This window comes from Parasteatoda tepidariorum, chromosome 1 (assembly GCF_043381705.1).
Source record: "Parasteatoda tepidariorum isolate YZ-2023 chromosome 1, CAS_Ptep_4.0, whole genome shotgun sequence".
Classification (NCBI taxonomy): Eukaryota; Metazoa; Arthropoda; class Arachnida; order Araneae; family Theridiidae; genus Parasteatoda; species Parasteatoda tepidariorum.
Genome location: NC_092204.1, coordinates 27,345,027 through 27,358,380, shown reverse-complemented (window position 1 = coordinate 27,358,380; position 13,354 = coordinate 27,345,027). Strand labels below are relative to the sequence as shown.

General features: G+C 28.9%; 1 protein-coding gene across 1 annotated transcript in view; it reads right to left on the bottom strand.

The window, feature by feature from the left end:
* Nucleotides 1-6,375: 6,375 nt before the first annotated feature.
* LOC107446358 (testis-expressed protein 10) overlaps nt 6,376-13,354 on the bottom strand; it is a 35,002-nt gene continuing 28,023 nt past the window's right edge. Inside the window, exons 12-15 of the mRNA XM_071177856.1 lie at nt 12,659-12,739; nt 11,596-11,881; nt 8,883-9,004; nt 6,376-6,575 (exon numbers count right to left, since the gene is read on the bottom strand). Coding sequence (XP_071033957.1) covers nt 6,498-6,575; nt 8,883-9,004; nt 11,596-11,881; nt 12,659-12,739 — 567 coding nt within the window. The 3' untranslated portion in view covers nt 6,376-6,497. The remainder of the gene's footprint in view (nt 6,576-8,882; nt 9,005-11,595; nt 11,882-12,658; nt 12,740-13,354) is intronic.

Genomic DNA, 13,354 nt, shown 5'->3' with positions numbered 1-13,354 from the left:
TTTTATTGTAGTGCTATTTCATTTATCTTAATAACAATTTCTTTGACAACACTTTCACAAACATACACCCTCGATAAGTTTTTTTTTTAAAAATAAGTTGTAAGCTTTCCTTTTTAAGTATTATGATTAGATTTCTGTTATCTACGATGCAGTTTTAATGGTTTGATTGCCAAGCCTTAAATATTCTAATTTTTGTAGATTAGGGATGGGCACATAGCGACTTGAAGGCTACATGCAGACCACTAGCAGTTTTTTTGAGGCCTGCTAAGGTAGTCAGAAAATTTCCCCTTGAACAGAGGTGTGGTGGAGAACTACAGCCGATATTTTTGATGAAATTCTATTTTCGCCAAATTTGCAGGTTTTTTATTCATTATAATTTTTGTTTATTTCTGTAATTTTCTGAAAATTGGTTTAAAAAAACTAAGTTTTGTCTACCTTATCATTTCATGCTCCATATACTAAAGCTTATTGTGAAAGGTCTACTTAAAAACAACAAGAGTAAAATTAGACACTTTTCGACAGACATTTGCAAAATCTGATAAGAAATTTCAATCTTAAATGCAATAAATAATATGATAGAGTACATTATATAGTATCATTTAACTGATTTAAATTTATTTGTAGCTATAAGTGCACTATTAGCACTTGAAAAATAAAACTTCCACTAATATTTTTTATTTGTATTAGTTTTTTTATATAGTTTAACCTCTTTATCTCGAAAACCTCTATATTTCGAAATTTCTAAAATTCCATACATTTACTGTCTATAATCCATGTTTATGTCTACTTTTTTTCTTCTCAAAACCTCCGTTTCTCGAATTTCTAATACATAATAGAGTACAAATGTCAAAACTTTCTGTATCAGTACATCTTGCAACGGATATGAATTATGTGAACCCACAGGAAGTAGGGACTTTCTTTAACTGGAAAAGAATACAATGATTCTGGCTTTAAGTGAGGAGTTAATGAGTAGTGACCAGACCACCAGGGTTAGCTTTTCAACATAAATAAGAAAGCTAAGAATAGAAATTCATTTTCACCTCAAAATTGCAACCAAAGGATAATTAGGAGTTTTAAAGTGAACTATAGAAAACAGTTGGTATGCCAACTTGTAGATGCCATTGATGAAAAAAAGTTCTTCCAAAAATAAATGCTATCAGAATTACTCTTTTGCATGGAGAAATGTGTCTCTAAAAACTATCCAAAATAGTTTTAAAAAACTGGTTTTAAGAATAGCTGCGAAGAATGAACAAGAGGTTGAAAGCATTAGTAAAGAAGAAACTGTTGACACTAAAAATACAGTGCCAGAATGGAATGAAATAAAATCTGGATTTAATGTTAACATTAATTTTCAAGAATTTTACAAGTGTACAACTGCCTGGCAACATACGAAACATTGACAGATGTGGAAATCATAGAAAATGTCAAAGGAATATCAGATGATGAGGAAGAAGCTGAAGATCATATTGATGAGCTAAAAGTGAATGCAATAAAGGTAGAAAAAGCTGTAGAATTCTAATAAACTATTCTTGAATCCCAGGAAAACGATGGCTATGAGGGATTTGCGCTCTTCCTAACCTTTAAAAGAATAATCGAAACAATGTTAAAAATATTTAAAAAATTACTCTCAGTATAAAATGTATGCTAAAAAAATGGTTATGTAAATAGATGTATGTAATATAATTAATTTGAAGAAATGTCTATATTTTTCTTCTAAAAACAATTAAAGCACTTACAATAGAATTTCTTAATTAAATTTTTTTAAAGTATTTGTATAGCTCGAAACCTCTTTATCTCGAATTTTTTTACCTTTCCCGTGAGATTCGAGATAAACAGGTTCAACTGCAGTAGAATTCATACCTTTTCTGAAGAGTAATGTTAACTATTGATTGCGATATGCAATTATTTTAAAAAGTGCAGCACTCCACTAACCTGCTTCCACAAAGTGGTTCTGACCCGAAAGGTGAATTAAATCTGGCAATGATTACAGATTGTTGTTTGTTAAAAACTAGCTACAATAATTTAGTATGTAATAGTATTAACGAGATTTAGTAATCAAAGTTTCATACAATAGTTTGTGAAGGTAGCAACTATATTCTTAAGAAGTATTGGCATTACACAGGAGTGGGAAATTTTTTTTTTAATATAAAGGCACAGTTTGAAATCTTCAGGGGTGATTATGAGCCCAAGTCAAAACTCCGGAANGGTAACTCCAGGATCACTGTTACCGAAAAATCCGGATTTTTTCCAGAGCACAATCAGCCCTGAATCTTTAAAAATCTTCCTAACATTTGTTAAAAGCATCAGTTGAACTGAAATAATACAGTGTAAGCAAAAAAGAGAAATTTTGTAGTTCACATGAATAACTTAGTTACAAGACTAATATTGCTGTAACAGAGTTGGAAATATTTTCTGAGATTTTGCATTTTTTAATTAAAACTTAGAAGTCCTTCTTGAGTAATGGCTTTTTTAAACTCTTTTCTGTTGGTTAGCCCAATCCAAAATGGGCTTATGTCTTTATAGATTAGAAAACATTTTAGTCTGGAAATCTGACTATTAATAAACTGAAAAGAATAGAAACTATATCTCGCTTCAACAATGTAATGTATCAAAAAACTTAAATTATTTGATTTCTAGTATGTTATTGTTTTAAAAAATTTATAACACTAAAACGAGTCAGGCTGATTCTTAAGCAAAATGATATCTTGAATATATTTTCTCTCTCTTCACCTACCATTTTCTGAAAATACCTTCACTTTATGATAATTTTAAAACTGCGAATTTAACTTGAAAGGAAGGAAGAAATATATTGTTCCAAGTATTAAATTCCTTTTAAAAAAAAAGTGGTAAACAAGAAGATTTGTAGCAAAGAAGTGAATTTGTTTCCCATAAAAGGATGCTTACTGTGGGAGAAACGCCATGGCAAATTCACATCCATCAAGAATTTTAAGAAAAGAGAGTTCAGGTGAACTTTAAGAGGACGCCATACTCTTTCATCTCCATTATTAATATAAAATAAAGAAAAAATTAGTTCAGGTAAGCCTAGAGTAAGCCATGAAGTTTTAATTGCTGAAAAAAAAATGCTAACAAATTATCGGAAGAGAACTTATCCATTGCGTAATNCGGCTTTTTGTAGAGATTCAGAAAATCGGAAAAATCAGTTATCCGGAATAGCGATGGTCCCGATTGTTCCGGATAAATCGGTTCCCTACTGTATTAAATTCCTTTTAAGAATCAAGGATGTGAAAAGTGGTAAACAAGAAGTGAATTTGTTTCCCATAAGAGGATGCTTACCGTGGGAGAAACGTCATGGCAAATTCACATCCATCAAGAATTTTAAGAAAAGAGAGTTCAGGTGAACTTAAAGAGAACGCCATACTCTTTCACCTCCATTATTAACATAAAATAGAGAAAAAATTAGTTCAGGTAAACCTAGAGTAAGCCATGAAGCTGAAAAAAAAAAAAATGCTAACAAATTATCGGAAGAGAACTTATCCATTGCGTAATCCTTATTGTCTTATAATTTATTTTTATTTAGATATTTTAAAAATTTCTCTTCAGTAATTGAAATTTCATGGCTTACTCTACATTTGTCGGTACTCACTTTTTTTATACATACTTTAAATTTGTCATGGAGGTACGAGAGAATTTGCGACGAAATATTTCTCCCATGGTACGCTCTTAAAGCAGGGCTCCCAACATGTTTCGGTCAAAGAAAATGGGGAGGGGGCATTTAAGAAGAGGACTGCAGACGACCATTTATAAATAAAATAAATTATATTCAGATACCACAACAAATGATTTAGTTAGTGTTTTTAAGATTAACATCAAAAATCAGTTAAATTCATTTAGGCATAGGATTCTGCTAACAAGATAGAAATTTTACAATGAGTTTCTTAACTTACGAATTTTTTTCAAAGAACACTGATTTTTGAACTGCTCTCTTGGTTGGCGATTTACAAAAAAAAAAAAAATCTTACAAAAAATAAGAAATTTACTCAATAAAAATTCTATGAAGTCTGATCCTTGTGTAAGTTCTCAATACTTAGTTAATATTGCAGATATTTAAGACTTGCAATAGATATTGTGTAATAATTATGAAATAAGTTTCTTAACTTAGTAGTTATTTTCAAAGAACACTAATTTTGTAACTGCTCACCTGGTTGGCATTTTACAAATACAAGTATAAAATTTTACAAAAAAATAAGAAACTTAGTTAATAGAATGAATTCCGATCCTTGTGTAAGTTCTCAAAACTTGTTAAATATTGCACATATTTAAGACTTGTTACAGATATTGTGTAATAATTATTTAAAAAAAAGAGAAGTTATTATTAGAGTATTTCTTAAAGCTTTTTTTTTTCGAGAGAATTTACACTTACAATTTCTATCTTTTATTGATTTCATCACGTCTGTACAATTATTGCCTCTCCCAAACACCCATTATGAACAGCTTTTTTCATTAGATATATTATTTATTGAATTTAACTAAATTGATAGTTGAAATGTGTTGTCAATTAAGCAGTTAATAAACACTTAAGTAAAATCATATTACTTATGTAAATTAATGAATGGCCTTAATAAATTTTGGCTAATTGTTGTGAATATTTAATTGGATATAATCATAAAGATTAAAAAGGTAAAAGTTATGAAGCAGTGAAATTTCTTAAAACCTGATTAAAAAATGATATCTCAATTTGTAATATTTTGAATTTTTGATTTATTTTGTAATTTTATTTTTTAAAGCATGTTAAGAAACAATCAAAATTTAGTAAATACTCTTGAAAAATTTTTTTTATTATTGTTGAACCAATATAATATTGCTTATTTGTAGCAAAAAAACGAAGAAAAAGAAAAGCTGAAACTTGTAGAAATTAGAGAAAAACTGCAAAATGAGAAAAAGAACAAATATTACAATCATTTTTAATCATTTTTTCCTACAATTTAAGGGAGCAAATTTTCATGGACACAAAAATGTCCATATTTATAATTTTTAAGTTAATTAAATTACTCATTTCAAACATCAAGTAATAAATAAAAAACTTTTTTTGAAAATAAAAATTATCAGAATTTTTTTATTTACACATCATTTATAGAAAAAAAGCCCGGTCAAAAAATGGAAGTCAATCAAATGATTTAATACATTGATTTATCAATCTGTATTTTGTGACGCAAAAGTCAACTAGCACTATTATTACTTATAGTTGATGAGAATTGAAAATCTCTTTAAGCTTATCATGTTATAGATTAAAATCCATTGAGTTTTCAAAAGTTATCTTTAAACACAATACCAAAATATTTATAAAAAAAACAGCAAAAAAAAACCTTTTCACTAACTTAATATGCATAAGATAACTTGGAATTAACATCATATTAAATGAATTCAAAAGAAAGATTTTTATAAAGTCAATGCTAATCAAAAGAGAAGTTACCAATAACAGGGTATCTGCTACATTTTAGATTTTCAAATTCATGGCTTTCCATAACTAATTCCAAGAACTTTTCATGACCTAACGAAGTTACTATTTTCTCCAACAAAAACACAACAATAAATTAAAAAAAGCATTATAAGAACATTAATTGAAATGATAGGTATAACCAAAACTGTTATACCGTGCATCTTCATATTTATAGATTTTAAACTTAAAAAACAGAGCCAAGAGTTGAAGCAATAAAATAACTGAAAAAAAAATGCAAAAGCAAATAATTTTTTCTTCTTTTTTTCTGCAGAATTACATTCTAAAGATACTTTTCTTGTACATCGAAACGAAAGAAATACTCCTGATTTTTCTGTTCTCATTAGAGAATAAAAAAATTCGCCAATGACTGGCTTGCTTCAGCTAGAATTTTAAGTTGCTAAAATAAAAAAAATAAATAATAACAAAAATTCTGAAATCACAGAAGTTTAAAAGATAATTCGCTCCAGAAATGTTTTTTCTTTCAGGGACACCATAATTTTTAAAGAACATGATAAAAACATTTTATATATTAATAAATTATGACTGAGTGGGGATTTTGTTACAAATTCAGTCATTCAGAACACCATGAAATAGGAGGAAAGGGTAAATTCCATTTTAAAAATTAGACTAATCCATTATCCTAAATCCATGACTTTCCATGATTTTTTTTAAAAAATAGTTAATCATGACAAATTTTGTTCAATAATTTATGACTTTCCAGGTACGCAGATACCCTGCAATAATGAAACATAAAATTATTTTTACGATAAACTGGAATTTAGTATTTCAGCAATTATTCTCTTTTTCAAAACAATAATTTAATTTTAATAAAATAATAAAAGCATTTCTTTTTTTCTAAAAATTGAATGACAATTTAAAAAGAAATTTTTTGAAAACTTAAAAACATCAGTATCAAATAAATTTTTTTTCTCAAATTTTATTTCTATAAATAACTATAAAAACGATGATACCATATATACACATAATGAAAAGATGAATGATAATGTTTATAACCAATTGTAGATGGAATACTTTCCAATTACGCACTAGGTACTTGGAGAAGCTCATAAATTTGAGCTAAAACAGCACGCTGTTCACTATCTTCAGCACAATACATCTGAAATAGTAATAAAATTTTCATTTTAACAGATTTTATAAAAAAAATTGAGAGTTTGTTCATGCTAATATTTTGGTTTATTATAAATTATGCATACAAAGAAAAACAAATAAATTATTCGTAACTGATAAGTTCTTGGACTACGAATGAATTGTTATTATTTCATATACAGGGTATCTGACACATTTTAAATTTTCAAATTCATGAGTTTTCATGACTTTCCATGACTAATTCCAAAAATTTTTCATGACTTTACGAAGTTACTATTTTCTCTGACAAAAACACAATAGTATATTTAAAAAAGAATCATAACAACATTAATTGAAATTATAGGTGTAACCAAAACTGTTATACTCTGCATCTTCATAATTATAGATTTTTAATTTAAAAAACAGAGAAAATAAAGATTTGAAGCAATAAAATAGCTCAAAAGTAATTTTTTTCTCTTTTTTCCGCAGAATTAAATTCTAAAGATACTTTTCTTGCTCAAGGGAAAGGAAAGAAATACTTCTGATTTTTCTGTTCTCATTTCGGAATAAAAATAATTTGCCAATCACTGGCTTGCTTCAGCTACAATTTTAAATTGATAAAATGAAATAATAAAAATTCTGAAATCACAGAAGTTTAAATAATAATTTGTTCTAGAAATGACGCTTTTTTGCTTTTCATTTTTTGAGAGAACACAATTTTTAAAGAACATGATAAAAATATTTTATATTATAATAAAATATGACTGTGAGTGGGGAGTTTGTTACAAATTCAGATATTCGGAACACCAACATATTGGGGGAGGGGTAAATTCCAGTTTAATAATTAGAATTTTTGGCGACCTAAATTCATGACTTTCCATGCCTTTTTTTAAAAAAATAGTTAAAATCATGACAAATTTTGTTCAATACCAAAATTCATGACTTTCCATGATTTTTCATGACTTTCCAGGTGCACGGATACCCTGCATATAATTTTTGTAGGATTAGACCAGCAACTCCAAACAGTTTTTATTTTCATATACTATTAACAAATCCAGATTCAAAAAATTTAATAAACAAACATATTTTTTTCAGATACAAAGAACTAAAAACATTACCTTACATACATTACAAAAAGTATGAGTAAGGCAACCTTACCTTACATACAAGATGTACAGAAAGTATGGGTAAGGCAAAATATCACTAGAAATATGTAATAGTTTAGAAAAATAAGAATACACAAGTGAAATAATTTCTAAGGATGCATTCACTGATACTAAAGTTGGCCTCCCACTTCATCCCCTCAAAGAGGGACAGGGGGCGGTATTGAAATTTTAAATAAAAACCCCAATTTAGAAGACTAGTTTTTGCACTTTGTTTAGCGGATGATGCGATAATTGGAAAAACCAAAATGGGGTACAAATGAGTTAAAATCTGTGGTGAAGTGTATGTCATTATATAATTAGGGTTCGTTGATTTAAATCAACTTGATTGTAATTTATGATGTTTTTGAAAAGAAATCACTGTTTTTAAAACGCAAACTTTTAAACTTATCTTCTAAAGAGAAAATATGTTTTTAAAGAGAAATCATTGATTTAAATCTCTGGAGAAAGACATATCATAATATAATCAGGGTTTGTTGATTGAAATCAACTTGATTGTAATTCATGATGCTTTTGGAAAGAAATCGCTGTTTTAAAGAACTTACAAGGCATTGTAATGTGAGATTATTCAATTTCTTTTTTTCATTTTAATAATTTTTAAACTTATTGTAAATATAATGCTGTTTAATATAAATAATTGCTCTGTCAATCAGCAAAGATATTGATATTTTAAAAAACATACAATTTAAAGAAAAAATTATTTTATATGGAATAAAAAAACCTATTTCAGAAATCTAAAATGATCAATTCCGAGTCCCTTTTCTTAAAGTTTTTTTTTAATTGGTAAGTCATTCTGTTATGAAATATTTCATCAACCCACTATTGAGGCACAAGTCATAATTTATCAATTATCATTTTAAAAAAATCTGCGAAAATGATTTTGTGATTTGTTTATTTTAGCCTGTTTTTCAGTTGTTAACTGTACATTTCCATTATTTTGAGTTTTGCATTTGCATAGTAATACTAATAAACAATTTTAAATGCAGTAGTATAGTTCAAATAAATTGTCATGATTTTACTAATAAATATTTCAATAATAATAATATTTATAAAATTCAACTAACTGTAAAATAAAATTTTTTAAAGTATTTCTTAAAAAAAAATCTGGTTTAAAAAATCACGAATTCTGAATATAATGTGATGTAGAAAACATATAGAATTTTAAATTTACTCACCTCAACAGCTCTAAAAAGTTCATGAAAATCTGGAAGAATCAAAACATTGGAACTGATCTTATTTTTGGTCCTAAGAAACTTGATAATCCTCAGTACATGCAATAATGTTACTTCATCCAAAGCTATCAAATAAAATTAAAGTTCCAGCATAAAATTAAATAAGGAAAGATAACAACACGAAATACAATTATTAACACAAGACATAGGCATGAAACAAACACCATAAGAAAAAGAAATCTCACTTAGCTATCTTTGCCCCATACTCTCCAGTTTTAGCCATTTATCTACACATACTATTTTATTATTCAGATTCTATAATTCTATTCAGGCCACTCACTCATTTCACTAAACTCCTTCTCCCATTTCACTAAACTCCTCCTCATTTCACTAAACTCCTTTTAATCTTTCTTTTATATGCTGTTTTAAATGTGTTAAAGGGATCTGCCACATGCTTGGTGTTCCCAGCCTGCCCTCGGATCTGCATGTGCAGTTCTGTTTAGATCACTTCACTCTACTGGTAAAGAAATAATTCTACAATGTAATCTTAGCTATAGTGGGGAAATGAAAATGCAGAGAATTTTGCACAAAAAGCATCTTTCTTAGATGCCCCCCCCCCACAAGTCTAACTGAGAAACATCAAATTGTTAGTAAAACAAAAAAATTGAGTTCAACGAGCAACTTCTTACAGGAAACAAGCTCTTGGTGCTTCTAGGGAGAACCTCTTAGAACAGGGGTGGCGAACCTTTATACACCAACGTACCAATGTTTCTAAAAAATTGTTTAATGAGGTCATAGACGTGCCGTCAAATAATTTTGACTTCGTGATTATTGGGAAAATAATAATACTAAATACTATCAACTCAAAACTCTTTATTTGCATTGAAAAAAAATGCGTTTTGCCATGTCTACATAACAACATAAAGTAACATCAGTGTGGCTTCTGTTGTTGCAGATTAGATGACAAATAACTTATATTAGGTTGTAAGGTGTTAGTTTAAGCAGGACTGTTATTTTTTTTGCTAGTTATTTATTGTTAGCTTGTTTTTTATGGTTATTAATTGTTTTTTTTAGCATTAATAGTTAATTTTTTTATTAATAATTGTTTATTATTTTGCTTATTTTTTTAAATTTTAATTTAGCTGTTACATATGCTTCATAGTGTAATAACATTTGTGATCGGTGGCGTGCCCAAAATATTGTGTTTCGTGCCATAAATGGCACGCGTGCCATTGGTTCGCCATCCCTGTCTTAGAACATCCTGTGTTCCTAGGGCCAATGGCATGAAGACTTTCTACAGGCATATTTACACCATATTGGGCTTTCTGACTCTCCTGGCGGCATTTTGTGTGGAAAATTTATTAGCATAAATAGCAAACATTTCTGGAACTGTTCTACCCACCAAGAAGCCCACACTTTTTAGTATTTAAAGAGGCTCTCCAACCCTGGATATATTTCCTTTTTTGTAATGGATGGCAAAACTTAATAAAGCAAATATACAAAGGCAAGAAAAAAAAACTCACTCATTTCACATCTCTAACCTGCAATAGGATAGATTACAAATGTGAAAAATGCCCTTTAGACGATAATGTGTGTTTCTTGTATATATATGACTGGAAATAACAAAAGTTTGTTCCTTCAGGGTGCATAGTCAAATTTTTCGACAAAAAATAAGCAACCTTTAAAAACACAATGCACCCTGTTCTTTTATTTAGAAACACATCATTTTCTCAAAACCCCATTTTTTTTTAGCCTTTCTGCACTTAACCCCTTAACTGCCGTGGGCGAATATATACGTCTCGGCCAGACTATGTGTTAACTGCCGCAGGCGTATATATACACTTTCCCGAAGTACGATGCTTTGCATTGCGCTGCTATAACTAGAACTACACCCCGACTTCTAAATGCAGTAAAATGACCTTGAAAGTGGTTGACAATGAAAGTGTTTGCAATGAATGTATTACCAATTTCGGATCATATTTATTGCTTGTTTTTTTTCTACTTGAGTAAGGTCTGGTTTATTTTTCTTTCGTTTCCCGTGTATATTCGTCGTGAATCCCGCTATCAGTGCAATGAATGTGATGTTGGTTTATGTGTCCAACCATGTTTCAGGATTTATCATGTAACAGCTAAGTTTCAACATCTTTTATATTGTATTTTTACTCTTTAATTTAAAATTTTGCATTTTCTATTTTTCCTTTTTCTTCTCTTGTGAAAGTAAACTGTTTTTAAATTGCAAAGTGCACATCTCCCCCCCCCCACCATAACATTGCGTAACAAAGCGCACCTGAGTGAAAAACGGTGGCACTGGGGAGTGAATCACGTAAATTTTACTCGTCAGGTAAGGGATTAACAGCGACAAAAAGGCAAAAGAAAGGCGCTCTCATTAACAACCATCAACTTTCTCTGTGACCAAAGCCTTATCTACCACATCAAAGTTTCAAGATATCAGGAAGCAAGACATCATTGAAATCAATAGAAGCTGTGCAGATTTCCTGATTAGGTCATAGGTATGCCAAATGGTTACATGAACGGTTCAGAAAATAGGTATATGATAGGTCATTGGGCTTTTGATACATGAATTAAGTCTTTACTACAGTAGGGAACCGATTATCCGGAATGATCGGGACCATCGCTATATCTGTTATACAGTGTTACAAATAGAGCAGTAAAAAAAATCAAGGTATTGGAGTGGATTGAAACTTTGAAAACTTACTTCCTTGATCAAAAAGCCTGTTAATCAACATATGAGATAAAGTATAGGCATTTTCATTACTCAAGCCAAGCGCGTTTTGCAATTCACTCACACACAGAGACTTAAAATTTTCATGAGGCTCTTTTTGCGTCACAATGCTTATGTAGAATAAACTACTACACATCAAATCTTCAGTGAACATTGATGCCTTTTCTTGGGGAATGCAGTAGTCTTCAAACAAATAAACATATGTAGACAGTTTCAACAGGGCTATGGCAGAATGTACAGGAAATGTCCATTTAGAATTCTGGAAAAAAGATTTCATCAAAAACATGTGTCAGAAAGTTTTTAAGTAAAAAACATTTCAGCTTATTACCATCTTATTTTTTAGTATTTTAGGGTGTTTCAAAGTGTGGAAATTTTAATTCTAAATAAATAAAAGGTTATAGTTTTATTTATCAGAAGTACTCGTTTATTTATTGACACATTAACTATTTAGCCCATGTTTGTGGCAGCTGTAGTCATGCTCTGATTAGACATGACTGCAATTCTAAACATACGGGGACTTCTGCTCCCCTGTAAATTAAATCAATTGTGAAAAAATATTGGAAAGTCTGTCAATAGCCTGGCATTTATTAAAGGATTAAATAAATGAATTTATAGAGGAAAATAATAAATCACTTTTTTGTATAGCAATGTTATAAAAGCAAAATGTTTATTGATTTAAAACTTTGAAACCAACTTTTTTCAACATTGGTTGTTCTAAGATTAAGTCAAGCAGACATAAAAAAAAAAACTTATATAAGCATTATCAATGTATTTTTTTAATCAGCACCATGACAGAATTCACAATTTATAACAGAAATACAATTACCTGATTTTTCCCACCAAAATATCAATAAATCTTGAACCTTATTTTTACTTAATAATTCATTAGAAATATAGCATTTTTCATAGAATAAGCAATAATTTATGCATTCTTACGATTAAAAAATGTTAAAGTACTCCTTTAAAATATTATTTTAAATTCAATGATTATTTCTAAGATTTTATAGTTTTTAGTACAAAGTAAAAAAGTTCATACCAATAGCTCAGCAAAAAAGTCTGTTGCTACTTCCATTGCTATGCCACGGTCTTGCGGTATAACTAAACATTCAAGGCAGACCTTTAAAAATAAAAGAGTTAATCAAAACACAAAGTATATTAACAATAAACATTTAAAGCAACATTACATCCTTATTTAAGAAAATATAAAAAATATAAGTTTTCAAGACCAGAATTTTTGTAAATCAGAATTAAGGGGAAACAACAGTAATATAAAATCAATTATCTAGGTTTGCACAAATCTACAGTGAAAAGCAAGGATAACAAAGCTTTTTATTACTCACAGTATCTAAGGCAGTAATTCTCAACCACTGTGCCGTGGCATTTTTGTGTGCCGCCAAATATTAAGAAATGATACAATAAAAATTAGAACGCTTTTTTTTTTTATTATGAGTAAAGTTTACATTAAAGAAAAGTGTATATATATATCTATATATATATACTTTTTATAATTTTTCCACGCTTTAACAGCGTGAACATCTTTGTCGGCGATTGTATTGTCTCTGACAATCTTAAAATAAGATGAAAGTGTTTAAATTGTATATGCCACACAATTTTAAAAAATGTAGTAAGAGCTAATCATTAAAGTAAGCTATGTAATTAATAAACAAATTAACAAAGGATAACTAACAAAAATTAAGCTAACAATTAATAATTAGTAAAAAAACTAGTTAAC